Below are 13,958 nucleotides of genomic sequence, written 5' to 3' on the forward strand. Positions count from 1 at the left end.
TTTAGCACATAAAAGTTCTCCTGTTCCATGGGAACATCGCTGCTTCGTCTCAGCTCTGTGATTCTGCTTGAACCTGCATCTGATTGTCTGCTACCTGATTTGACCCGGCTTGTTTGACCATCCGACCTGCTCCAATCCCGACCCGGCTTGCCTGACCATCCTGCTGTCTGCATCTGCTACCGTTGCCGACCTCTGCCTGCTCACCGACTCTGCCTTTGCCTGCTGTGATCACCTGTGCCAGTTACCTGCCGACCCGGACTGTCTGACTCCGCTTGTGCCTGCCGCTCTACTTGCTGTTGCACCTTCAGCTCCTGTGATCCCTCACCTCCAGTGTGTCAAGTCTGCTGCTGTTCCAGTCTCCACTCACCTGCAGTCCTGCCATCCCAGGAGGGATCTCTGCCTCTTCATCAAGAGCCTATACTCCAACAGGCACTCCTACCCCACTGCGCTCAGGAGACCACTGTCCCCACTCCAGTGGCTCCTGAACCAGCGTTGTATGAGAGGTCTTCTCCTACAGTCAGGCTCTCCTACCAGGTACCTAACAGGGGTGTTCTGTAGGCCTCAGAGATAGCTGGGAATAATGTAACTGATAACAGTCCAGACAAGCCAAAGAGTGCAAAAAGATATTGGGCCACAAGATGTCTGGCAGGATCAACAGGTAGATCATTTCATGAGGACACAGTATACGGTGATAATGCTCTCACTTTATGGAGATATAGTCTTACCTCCTGTTGTGTCTCCAGGACGGGAAATGAAAGAAAATCTCCTACACTGGGCACAGAGGTTTTAACCCTTCCCTACTAATAAAGTTTATATGCATCATTTCAGAAGACAAAAACTCAGAACAAATATATGCAGAGTCCAGGGCGATCCCAGTAGGATATATGATGGGACAACTATATTGTCAAAAGTATTGGGACGCCTGCCTTTACATGAACTTTAATGGCATCTCAGCCTTAGTCCCAGGGGCATACCTAGATCATTTGGCACCCAGGGCAGATCCTATTCCTGGCACAACTGCACCTCTGGACCCCTTTATATTACACAGCCCCCAGCAGCTCTGGACCCATTTACGCTACACAGCCCCCCCCCACCCAGACAGAGGTCTGCACCCCTGCACATTACACACACACACAATCTCTGGACACCTGCACATTTCACAGCCACCCCACCACAGCTCTGGACCCCTAGACATTACACAGGCCCCCACAGTTCTGGACCCCTGTGCATTACACAGCCCCCCTGTGCATTACACAGCCCCCCAAAGCTCTGGACCCCTGCAAATTACATATTGCCTCTTCCTACCTTACTGGGGCATGCATGCAGAACTGTAGACACAGCAGCGCTGAACAGAGGGCAGGAACTGCTGGAGTTACATTTTCATATTAACAAGCTAATGATTGGTTGCTAGGACCACCTAGCAACCAATCACCTGCTATAACAGCTTCAACTCTTCTGGGAAGGCTGTCCATAAGGTTTAGGAGTGTGTCTATGGGAATGTTTGACCATTCTTCCAGAAGCGCATTTGTTTGATGATCAAGTTTGGGGTGGAGGAACTTGATCGGCCTGCACAGAGTCCTGACCTCAACCCGATTGAACACCTTTGGGATGAATTAAAGCGGAGACTGCGAGCCAGGCCTTCTCCTCCACATCAGTGCCTGACCTCACAAATGGTCAAACATTCCCATAGACACACTCCTAAACCTTGTGGACTGCCTTCCCAGAAGAGTTGAAGCTGTTATAGCTGCAAAGGATAGACCAACTCAATACTGAACCCTACGGACTAAGACTGGGATGCCATTAAAGTTCATGTGCGTGTAAAGGCAGGTGTCCCAATACTTTTGACAATATACTGTATATCCTGTGTGACCCCGGCTACGCCTGCATACAGATGTCACCCTCTGCTTACTGCTGGCGCTGCCAATAAAAATAAAGTAATGACGTTGGCCATAAAAAAAAAAAAAAAAAAAAAAAGTAAACATGGGTGTCGGGGACAGTCAGTAGTTGGAAAACAGGTAATCTATATATGACCGATTATAAGCCTCCCACTACCCACCTCCACATAAAATATAAAACATGATTTGGTGGTAAGGTTGCCACTTTTTCTTCAAGCCAAACCTGAACACCTTAGCGGCACACGGTACATTTTTTTTAGCATACACTATAGAATTGTAACAACCTGGGACACCTTTGGGCACTCCAAAGAGAATAGTAATGCGGCGCACATAGTGCCCCCTCACCCTCCTGTCAAGCCCTGTTCCGAGCCACATTCCTGTCTGAATAATGTGTTTCGGGATTAGAGGTGGACTGAAACCCGGACTCATGAATCAAAACCCGGACTGACTGGGTGAATACCGGACAGGTGGCAGCCCAACTCGGTGGACTAAAATCCTATCCCAGCCATAGATAAAGGATTTCCAAATAGGACTGTAAACTTTTTCTGAATATTTGATTACGACTCCACTCTTAACTGAAACATAAGCCATGTGTTTAGTGGTAGAGCAGCTTTAAAAAGGATCATTCATATTCAGATTATATTACTATAGTTTAAGATTACTTAAACTATAATTCAGATTATATTACTTCCTTATATTTCCTTCCTGGACATCTAGAGAAACCTGTTGTCTGTCTCTGACTTTCTATGAAGGTTAATCAATAGGGGTTGTGATGTACCTGTACCTGACCCCACCACTGCCACACACAGTTCCCCACACACATATTTTGATTTTTGCACATGTGTATGACTGATGGCCCCTCAGTCCAGCCCTCCCTGCCCCAGAGTTGGACCTTTAACCCCTGAATCTGGACCTCTCTACCTAGCGGTAAAGTCTGAGAGTCCACCAGCCCTCCTGATCCAAGAGTCCCACGCCCAAGACCCAAGAGTCTAGCCCTCATGTCCAAGCTTGGCCCCGGAGCCTGACCCTTCCGGCCCCAGAGCCCGACACTGGGGCTTGTCACACTCCCAGCCCCAAAGCCTGGCTCTAGGACTCGCCCCCCTCTGCCCAACGCCAGAGGCCGGCCCCCCCCCCTCTCTGCCCAACGCCAGGAGGCCGGGCCCCCCCCCCCCTCTGCCCAACGCCAGGAGGCCGGGCCCCCCCCCCCCTCTGCCCAACGCCAGGAGGCCGGGCCCCCCCCCCCCCCTCTGCCCAACGCCAGGAGGCCGGGCCCCCCCCCCCCCCTCTGCCCAACGCCAGGAGGCCGGGCCCCCCCCCCTCTCTGCCCAACGCCAGGAGGCCGGGCCCCCCCCCCTCTCTGCCCAACGCCAGGAGGCCGGGCCCCCCCCCCTCTCTGCCCAACGCCAGGAGGCCGGGCCCCCCCCCCTCTCTGCCCAACGCCAGGAGGCCGGGCCCCCCCCCCTCTCTGCCCAACGCCAGGAGGCCGGGCCCCCCCCCCTCTCTGCCCAACGCCAGGAGGCCGGGCCCCCCCCCCTCTCTGCCCAACGCCAGGAGGCCGGGCCCCCCCCCTCTCTGCCCAACGCCAGGAGGCCGGGCCCCCCCCCCTCTCTGCCCAACGCCAGGAGGCCGGGCCCCCCCCCCTCTCTGCCCAACGCCAGGAGGCCGGGCCCCCCCCCCTCTCTGCCCAACGCCAGGAGGCCGGGCCCCCCCCCCCTCTCTGCCCAACGCCAGGAGGCCGGGCCCCCCCCTCTCTGCCCAACGCCAGGAGGCCGGGCCCCCCCCCTCTCTGCCCAACGCCAGGAGGCCGGGCCCCCCCCCCTCTCTGCCCAACGCCAGGAGGCCGGGCCCCCCCCCCTCTCTGCCCAACGCCAGGAGGCCGGGCCCCCCCCCTCTCTGCCCAACGCCAGAGGCCGGGCCCCCCCCCCTCTGCCCAACGCCAGAGGCCGGGCCCCCCCCCCTCTGCCAAACGCCAGAGGCCGGGCCCCCCCCCCCCCCTCTGCCAAACGCCAGAGGCCGGGCCCCCCCCTCTGCCAAACGCCAGAGGCCGGGCCCCCCCCCCCTCTGCCAAACGCCAGAGGCCGGGCCCCCCCCCCTCTGCCAAACGCCAGAGGCCGGGCCCCCCCCCCCCCTCTGCCAAACGCCAGAGGCCGGGCCCCCCCCCCTCTCTGCCCAACGCCAGAGGCCGGGCCCCCCCCCCTCTCTGCCCAACGCCAGAGGCCGGGCCCCCCCCCCTCTCTGCCCAACGCCAGAGGCCGGGCCCCCCCCCTCTCTGCCCAACGCCAGAGGCCGGGCCCCCCCCCCTCTCTGCCCAACGCCAGAGGCCGGGCCCCCCCCCCCTCTCTGCCCAACGCCAGAGGCCGGGCCCCCCCCCCCTCTCTGCCCAACGCCAGAGGCCGGGCCCCCCCCCCCTCTCTGCCCAACGCCAGAGGCCGGGCCCCCCCCCCCTCTCTGCCCAACGCCAGAGGCCGGGCCCCCCCCTCTGCCAAACGCCAGAGGCCGGGGCCCCCCCCCCCCTCTGCCAAACGCCAGAGGCCGGGCCCCCCCCCCTCTGCCAAACGCCAGAGGCTGGGCCCCCCCCCCTCTGCCAAACGCCAGAGGCCGGGCCCCCCCCCCCCGCCAAACGCCAGAGGCTGGGCCCCCCCATGCCAAAAGGCCAGAGGCTACCCCCCCTGCCCAACGCCAGGAGAACACCGGGGGCTTTAGCCTCCTATATGGGATGGCCTTTATCCTCCCATTGTTAATCCACGTTCTGCTGCCACCCTGGTGATCAGAGCAATCACACTCCTGATTAGTTGCTAGTGGTGCTCATCCCAGTTCCCAGCACTCAGATGGTGGCAGATTGTTTTATTTCCAATTATTGTTCATTTATTACAAGGCGGAGGACACCTCCATGAACCAGATCCCGAATAACACCCGAGTGCGAGGATTTCATGATAGATGGAGGAGAACTAATCCCCGGTGTGATTTCCTGTCCATGGGACAAATATCACAACTCTCAGGAGCCACTTAAAAAGACCATTGTATCCTTAAATATCACCAAAACGCCTACATTTCACCTTTCACATTTAGCTCTAAAAAGAACTACAAGTTCCAGCACGGCACTACATCAAAGGGCAGGACTATGGTTAGCGTTGGGACTTGTAGTTCCTTAACATCTGGAGCGTGGCAGGCGGCCCAATAGTTGGGAGGGGTAGAATAGCTGGAGGGATTTAGAGGGATGAAGGATCAGAGACCAAGAATGTGATTAGAACATCCTCTGTACCGCCTCATCCGTATCAGGCACGTGGATTACACACCGGCTGAGCTCAGAACCTGCTCAGCAAGACCGGCCAGTCTCCAGCCATCTTCATGTGGCAGACTCTGAGCTCATTGCGGAAATTTATACACAGAAATTAGGGACTTGCATTCCTTTATCATCTGTGCTAAGGAAACATTGTAACATTGGCACACCCTACTCAAGGTAAACATGCCGAGTGACATTTCATTGGACGCCTCTCCTGGAACACCACTCCCATCAATGATATTCCTGAGAGCTCCCCAGTGACAGGTTCCCAGCTCCGCCCATCACCTGTGACATCAGAGTTTTAGAAATGAGGTCACAATTTTCAAGGTTCAGCAGGCACAGTAGCGTTGACTGGCTAACCAAGGGCAGAAACGATTTTACAGCTGTTAGAAAAATGTATCATTATAATGTTTATCATTCCAACAGACCAATCCCTTTCACCACACCTGTGTGTCTGTTTTATGACCATCATATACTGTACATACAATATAGAGCCAAAAGTATTGGGACGCCTGCCTTTACACACACATGAACTTTAATGGCATCCCAGTCATAGTCCGTAGGGTTCAATATTGAGTTGGCCCACCCTTTGCAGCTATAACAGCTTCAACTCTTCTGGGAAGGCCGTCCACAAGGTTTAGGAGTGTGTCTATGGGAATGTTTGATCATTCTTCCAGATGTGCATTTGTGAGGTCAGGCACTGATGTTGGACGAGAAGGCCTGGCTCACAGTCTCTGCTTTAATAATCCCAAAGGTGTTCTATCAAGTCGAGGTCAGGACTCTGTGCAAGAAAGTCAAGTTTCTCTACCCCAAACTCGCTCATCCATGTCTTTGTGGACCTTGCTTTATGCACTGGTCCAAATTATTTGGTAGAGGGGGGATAATAATGTGAGGTGCAGGGCAGTCAAGTTCCTCCACCCCAAACTCGCTCATCCGTGTTTTTATGGCCCATGTTTGTGCACTGGTGCACAGTCATGTGGGAACAGGAAGGGGACATCCCCAAAACTGTTGCCACAGTTTGGATCATGAAATTGTCCAAAATGTCTTGGTATGCTGATGCTTTAAGAGTTCCCTTCACTGGAACTAAGGGGCCGGGGCCAAGCCCAACCCCTGAAAAACAACCCCCCACCATAATCCCCCCTCCACCAAACTCGCTCATCCATGTCTTTATGGACCTTACTTTATGCACTGGTCCAAATCATTTGGTGGAGGGGGGATTATGGTGTGGGGGTTGTTTTTCAGGGGTTGGGCTTGGCTCCTTAGTTCCAGTGAAGGGAACTCTTAAGACGTCAGCATAACAAGACAATTTGGACAATTTCATGCTCCCAGCTTTGTGGGAACAGTTTGGGGATGGCCCCTTCCTGTTCCAACATGACTGCGCACCAGTGCACAAAGCAAGGTCCATAAAGACATGGATGAGCGAGTTTGGGGTGGAATTAACTTGACACGCCTGCACAGAGTCCTGATCTCAACCCGATAGAATACCTTTGAGATTAGAGCGGAGACTGAGAGCCAGGCCTTCTGGTCCAACATCAGTGCCTGACTTCACAAATGCACTTCTGGAAGAATAGTCAAACATTCCCATAGACACACTCCTAAACCTTGTGGACAGCCTTCCCAGAAGATTTGAAGCTGTTATAGCTGAAAAGGATGGGCCAACTCAATATTGAACCCTACGGACTAAGACTGGAATGCCATTAAAGTTTACGTGCGTGTAAGCCTAGGTTCACACATATGTGAACACAGACATCGCATGTGATTCGCACATGCATTGCTGTGCCAATCACATGTGATGTCTGTGCAATGCCAGTTCAGCCATACAGTTTGTATAGCTGAACTGGCATTGGATTTGCACAAAAAAGGTGCAGGGCCTTTTTTTTCCCCCCGCACTGGAATCGGAATCGATATGATTCCTGTCCAAATCCACAGTTTGCAGAGCAATCTGTGAACCGATCTGGGAGTGTCATTAACGTTGTATGGACACCCGCAAGGATGTGAACCCAGGTGTCCCAATACTTTTGGTAATATAGTGTATGTCCAAGAGATAGCAAGCAATGCCTGTTTAGATCCTGCCCTCAGTTCCATTCTCACACCAGGCCTGCTGTAAAACAAATCACACTATTTTCTTACGTCAGTGATCACATTAGCTTTGCTCAGGTGCAAAAGAAGTAAAATGAAAGGAAAGCCAGGCATCTAGCAATTTTAAAAGGAATAGAGAATTGTCAGTCCTTTCTACTATAGGTTCCCCCCTCCAAAAGAAAGGGTTATCACAATAGGCTGATGCATCGAGAGCCCCTCGGCGAGTGACACAGGAGGCCAAGATCCGTCTGGACGATGCGTGACACTGGGGCAAAAGAACAAAACTATTTACTGCCGGTCACCCGTCCTACAGTCATGGGACCTCTACTGGGTAAGATGGTGACTGTTAAGCACCTGCTGGGTGCTGCCAATGGGGGGGGGGGGGGGCAATGGGAGGTAGGGAAGGATGGAGAGTATATAAACCAAAGAATGGGAGGGGGTGTAGGAATCAAAGGATGAGCAGTATAGAAATCAGCAGTTTGGGGGAGGGGGTATTTTCAATCGAAGGATGGTGGGGGGTATGGAAATCAAAGGATAGGTGGTGGGAGGGGGTTAAGGAATCGCAGGATGTAAGGAGAGGGTGTAAGGAATCAGTGGACGGGTTACATGGGAACCAAAGGATGAGGAGTAAGGAAAACAAAAGGATGGGGGGGGATTATGGGAATCAGAAGATGGGGGTATGGGAGCCAATGAATGGGAGTAATGGGAATGGAAGAATGGGAGTCTGGAAACAAAGTAAAAAAGGGTGGAGGGAGTACAGAAATCAAAAGATGGTTTGGAGGTGGGGGGGTATATGGGAATCAAAGGATGATGGGTATGGAATTCAAAGGATGGAAGGAATATGGAAACCAAAGGATGGAGGGAGTGTGGAAATCAAACGGTGGTGGTGGGGTATGAGAATTAAGGGATGGAAGGAGTATGGAAATCAAAGCATGGGGGGGCAGGGTGTATGGAAATCAAAACATGGTGGTGGAGGGGGGGGGTATAGGAATCAAAAGATGGGGGACTATAGAAATCAAAGGATGGTGGGGAGGTATGGGAATCAGAGGATGGAGAGATATGAGAACCAAAGGATGGGGGAGTATGGAAACCAAAGGATGGTGGGGAGATATGGGAATCAGAGGATGGGGAGTATGGAAACCAAAGGATGGGAATGGCATGGGAGGTAAAGAATGGGGGTCTAGTAACCAAGAAATGAGAGGGTGTTGAGAAACTAAAGGATGGGGGATAATGGGAAATGAAGAATGGGAGTCTGGAAACAGTTATGGGTACGGATCCATGCATCATTTAGTAAACCTGAAATTAAAGTGGAGTGGAACTTGATGCGTCAGATGACATGCAAGTAACATTGGCAATACCCGGACCTCCATGCCATGCTTCAATGGCACCGAACATCTCTCTAGATATGGCTAGATTGTGTAATTTTCATTTACAGTTTTTATATCAAATTCCGTACAATTTCCTTTCTGTGGTTCTGTTCTTGGCCATCTGTATGGGACAACTCTTCTCCTGGTATCCAAAAGGACTTGTGATGATGATGATGGTGTGGACAATCTGGTGAAAGGTGGGTGGGGGGATAATACCAAACTATCCATTGGGGTCTATAATTATAAAGCGCTGTAAAAGAATAAAGCCACAAATCTGTCTACAACACGCTGCTTCGCCATTGTCCTTTCATGGAGAGTTCCACACGGAATACAACCGCTCCAATCAGTTCTTTGTTACGCAGGAAAAAAACTAAATGCGATCCGATCTTTTATCCACTTAAAAGGGAGGGAACATGGCAGATAAATGCCAGCATGGAAGGTGCGCGTGTATTGTATAAAACAATCCAGAAACAAGGCATGTCGCTTCTCTTGCTAATGGCCACTTAAATCAAACTGGACATGAACATCATTATCCTCCATAAAAAAAAAAAAAAAAAAAAACACATTTACTAAAACATCTTTTTTTCTGTAATGCCCCGTACACACGGTCGGACTTTGTTCGGACATTCTGCCAACAAAATCCATGGATTTTTTCCGACGGATGTTGGCTCAAACTTGTCTTGCATACACACGGTCACACAAAGTTGTCGGAAAATCCGATCGTTCTGAACGCGGTGACGTAAAACACGTACGTCGGGACTATAAACGGGGCAGTGGCCAATAGCTTTCATCTCTTTATTAATTCTGAGCATGCGTGGTACTTTGTCCGTCGGATTTGTGTACACACGATCGGAATTTCCAACAACGGATTTTGTTGTCAGAAAATTTTATATCCTGCTCTCAAACTTTGTGTGTCGGAAAATCCGATGGAAAATGTGTGATGGAGCCCACACACGGTCGGTATTTCCGACAACAAGGTCCTATCACACATTTTCCGTCGGAAAATCCGACCGTGTGTACGGGGCATAACGGTTCTCCCTACACTGCGGAAGGAGCCAGGCTGTGGGCAGAACCCATAACTCAAAAGGTGGTGCCATGGAGGGGGGCGCAATTTTCCTACACACAGGTAACCTCCTCTTCTCTAACCTGCCAATTTACTGAGGACACCAGTAATCCTCCTTCAGCTAACAGATCACAAAGCAACAAAGTAATAAAATAAAAATTTGTGGAATTTTATTGATAATGTTATCTCAGACAATTGCTCACCAGATGTGACACTGTGCTGGGTAGATATGGACAGCGGAGCACACAGAAGGTCCTTTTCTGCTCAGTGCTCACCATGTGAATTGTGGATCTGCTTTCTCACTGTATTCGCAATTGGTCAACTGCCATCATCAACTGCCACCTTTATGGGATGACCCAATTTAAAGGAGAACTCAGTGCTGGGCTCTAAATGAAAATTCATTAGCAACAGTTAGAAGGACAGCGCGTGTTCTGGCTGCTAGAATCCCTTCCCCACCTTTTAGGAGCTTTGACCGTAGGCTCTTGCAGAGACCGTAAAGCAAGACTCATAGGACACTGCTTTAAAGTTCTAGTTCTGTTCTTCACTTTTCAGCCATGTCAATCACAGATCAGATCGGACACAAACTGCCCTCTAAGGCCCCGTACACACGATCAGAATACTGTACAAAAAAAATACTGCTTGATAACCTGATCGTTAGTACACAGCTGTTGTCCAAAACTGTACGATTTTTGTTTAAGCAGTACAGCTTTTCTATGAAAGTACAATACAAATACACTACAAAATATTACATCACTTCTGAATTTTTATTCTGCCGTATGAGAAAATTCGTACTTTAGTAACCTATTCATTTTCGATATGGAGATTAACATCCAAAAAAAAAAAGGACGATCATTCGTCTGATAATCTCATCGTGTGTAGTAGGCTTAGGGCCCCGTTCACATTATGAGTGTTGCGGGAACGACGTTTTTTTTGGTGTTTTTTGGCTTGTCACTGGAATGGGCTTCCCTACACACAACAAACACCCCAAAGAAGCGCCGAAACTTTTCTTTGGAGGCGGAGCGTTGCGTGATTTTTCACTGCGTATTTGGGCACTTTTGTTGCACATTTGCCGCCTGGCAAAAACATGCATTTGGGTGCCATCTACAATTACTGCCACTGCAGGAGTGAAACGCGTTTGCAGTGTGTTCTGCCACGTGTTTTCTGTTGCTGTCGCCCAGGAGTGAAGGCAGGACAGCAGAAATATCAGAAGGAGGGACGTTAATACAAAGGGCACTCCCAGGAGGAGCAATTCATACATCGCAACAATGTATTCGTTTTGGATCTCCGAATATCAAGTATATGCCAGCAGGAACATTGGACGGACTTCAGGATTCGAATGAACATTGAAAAAAAAGGGGTGGGGGGGGGGGGCTGGTGTTGTCAGACCTGCATTTTTTTTTTTTTTTTTTTTGTCCTTGCTCAGTATGCTCTTTCATGACTTACATTAGGAGAAGAGGAGAAGCAAAGACTCACATTTCTTCACATGTACTTGACTGTTAGAACCATTTGTTGTCTTAGAGTTGAACTCCAAGCAGATATAAAATATGCACATGAATGCGGCATGCGGCTTTGTATTCAGTGGATTTTTAAAATACAAGCACCCTCTCGCAGTCCATGTAGAGCAGAGCTCAGACTGGGAGAGGGAGAAGCAGCACAAGGCGCCATGTGCTGACAGGGAGCTTGCGGATAGGAGGGAAGAGCAGAGTAACAGAACAGATCGGATCAGATCATCAATGTGCTGCTGCTTCTTCTTTAAACATCCATTCACAAGCTGGGGGTTGGGAAGAGACCTGTAAGTGAAAGCGAAACTGCAGCTGGAAAAAAACAGGTCTCCTCCACTGCCAAGCAGAATGGTGTTTTGGCAGGTCCCCTGTCATCATATTGCCAAACTGTCATTACCACACCAGGAAGAGGAACTGAATTCACAAATGACAAATAACCTCAAATACTGGAATCAGAAAATGGCTTTATAGAAGGAGCTTCTAATGATGGTCACAGCTCACCCTGCAATACTCTCTAGATGATATCTGACTCTATAGTATATACAGAACTAATATAAATGTGTAACAATAATTGTGTGCGACTGTGGGGGGGGGGGGGGGGGGGGACATGAGTGTAAGCTCTTGTGGTGCAGAGACTAGTCCCCACCTTGAGTGTAGACATACATGACACACGCCTCCTCTGCCTCTCCATATACAGGACATGTAGCCACTTGAACATGGTGACACCTTATCAGCATCATTTGTACAGGAACTCAGTGGGCAACGTGCCCATAGATACCCCATTCCTTTCAGGATGTGGGGGGGGGGGGGGTATTATTCCTGGGCAGGATTTGGCAGGGAAATAAAGATATTTGAAAATGGAGGACCCCTATATCATCCCAACATAAGACAAAATCTATACGATAATACCATTGTGTGTAATACCGACAACCCCCCCTAACAATTTACACACCCCACAATAAATATTGGCACCCCAACTGATCATATACACCCTACATAAAATACACTACATACATTATAGTAATGCCCCCTCTAATAATACAAACACAACATATCAATTCTGACACCCCCGCTGATACACCCCATATAGAATTCTAAAACCTCCATTGATAATATTCATCCCACTGACACCTTACCGATAATGCATATGCCCTACATACAGTATAATACTAATACCCCCACTGATAATATACACCCCATATATAACATTGACACCCCCATTGATAATACACACACCCTGCATATAATGTGGACACCCCCCCCACAAATACTGATACTCCCTCTGAAAATAAACACCCCCAAATATAATACTGACACACCCTACGGATAATATACACCCCACATATAGTACCGACTCCCCAATGATAGATATAGATATATATATATATATATATATATATATATATATATATATATATATATTATATATATCCCACAAATAATACAGACACCCCACTAATTATGTACACCCAGCATATAATACTGACACCCCACTGCTAATATGCACACCTCACAAATACTCATACCCCCACTGATAATATACACCCCCAAATATAATACTAATACCCTACTGATTATATACATCCAACATATAATACTGACATCCCACTTATAATATACCCCTATATATAATACTGCCCCCCCACACACACACACACTGATTATATTCACCCCATATTTATTGGATTACTCCCCCACTGATAACATACACCCCACATATAATACTGCCCCCTCACTAATTATATACACCCCACATATAATACTGCCCCCCCATCCATAACATACACCCCACATATAATACTGCCCCCTCACTAATTATATACACCCCACATATAATACTGCCCCCCATCCATAATATACACCCCACATATAATACTGCCCCCTCACTAATTATATACACCCCACATATAATACTGCCCCCCCATCCATAATATACACCCCACATATAATACTGCCCCCCATCCATAATATACACCCCACATATAATACGGACACCCCGCTGATTATATACACCCCTCATCACTGTCCCACCCCCATTGTGGCCCCCACACTCACCTCGTCTTTCAGTTCGGGGCCCCCCAGTAGTTGGTATCGGATTGGAAGCCTCCGCAGGTTGCTGAGCAGCCGGGAGAAGCGTGTGGCCCCCATGGTGGCCCCCGGGGTGATGCGAGTCTCCGGAGGGGGGAGGGGCCCAGCAGGTGGCTGAGTGTACCTGTGACAGGTAAGAGGGGCCCCGCCCTCCTCCATCAGGGGCCCGCCCGGGGGAGGGGAGGAGGAGGAGGACGGAGAGGCCATCCGGGATTGCTGCTGCTGGGGATCGTCCGAGCAGATTGGAGCTCCGGGAGGGACCAGGAGGAGGACTGTGCAGAGCATCAGCTGATCATTGTCTGCAGAGCATCACATGACCAGAGGCTGCAGAGGATCACTGCTGGACCAGGGAGGAGGAGGAGGAGCATCAGCTGATCACTGGCTGCAGATGATTGCACCTAGAGACTGCACAGATCTGCTCTCTGCAGAGCATCACCCCTAGTGAGGAACATCAGCTGATCACCTGAGCAGAGCATTGCATCCTGAATCACATGACCAGAGGCTGCAGAGCATTTCATTCCACATCACATGATATACACATAGCTCCACACATGGCATCATCAGACACAAAGCATCATCAGGGCAGAAGCTGCAGAGCATCTCTCCGCCACACCTGACCTGATAATGAGAAGCATCATTGGGGGGGGGAGAGAATTCTAGAGACATCCTGAGTGCGACACA

At 50.2% G+C, this 13,958-nt stretch overlaps 1 protein-coding gene across 1 annotated transcript in view; it reads right to left on the reverse strand.

Moving 5' to 3' along the window:
* Positions 1-13,674, reverse strand: part of LOC141112672 (calcium-transporting ATPase type 2C member 2-like) — a gene marked incomplete at its 3' end in the record, with an annotated part of 112,595 nt that extends 98,921 nt beyond the window's left edge. The window contains 1 exon segment of the mRNA XM_073605666.1: positions 13,245-13,674. Coding sequence (XP_073461767.1) covers positions 13,245-13,562 — 318 coding nt within the window.
* Positions 13,675-13,958: the final 284 nt, after the last annotated feature.

Source organism: Aquarana catesbeiana, linkage group LG11 (genome assembly GCF_042186555.1).
Source record: "Aquarana catesbeiana isolate 2022-GZ linkage group LG11, ASM4218655v1, whole genome shotgun sequence".
NCBI classification, from domain to species: domain Eukaryota; kingdom Metazoa; phylum Chordata; class Amphibia; order Anura; family Ranidae; genus Aquarana; species Aquarana catesbeiana.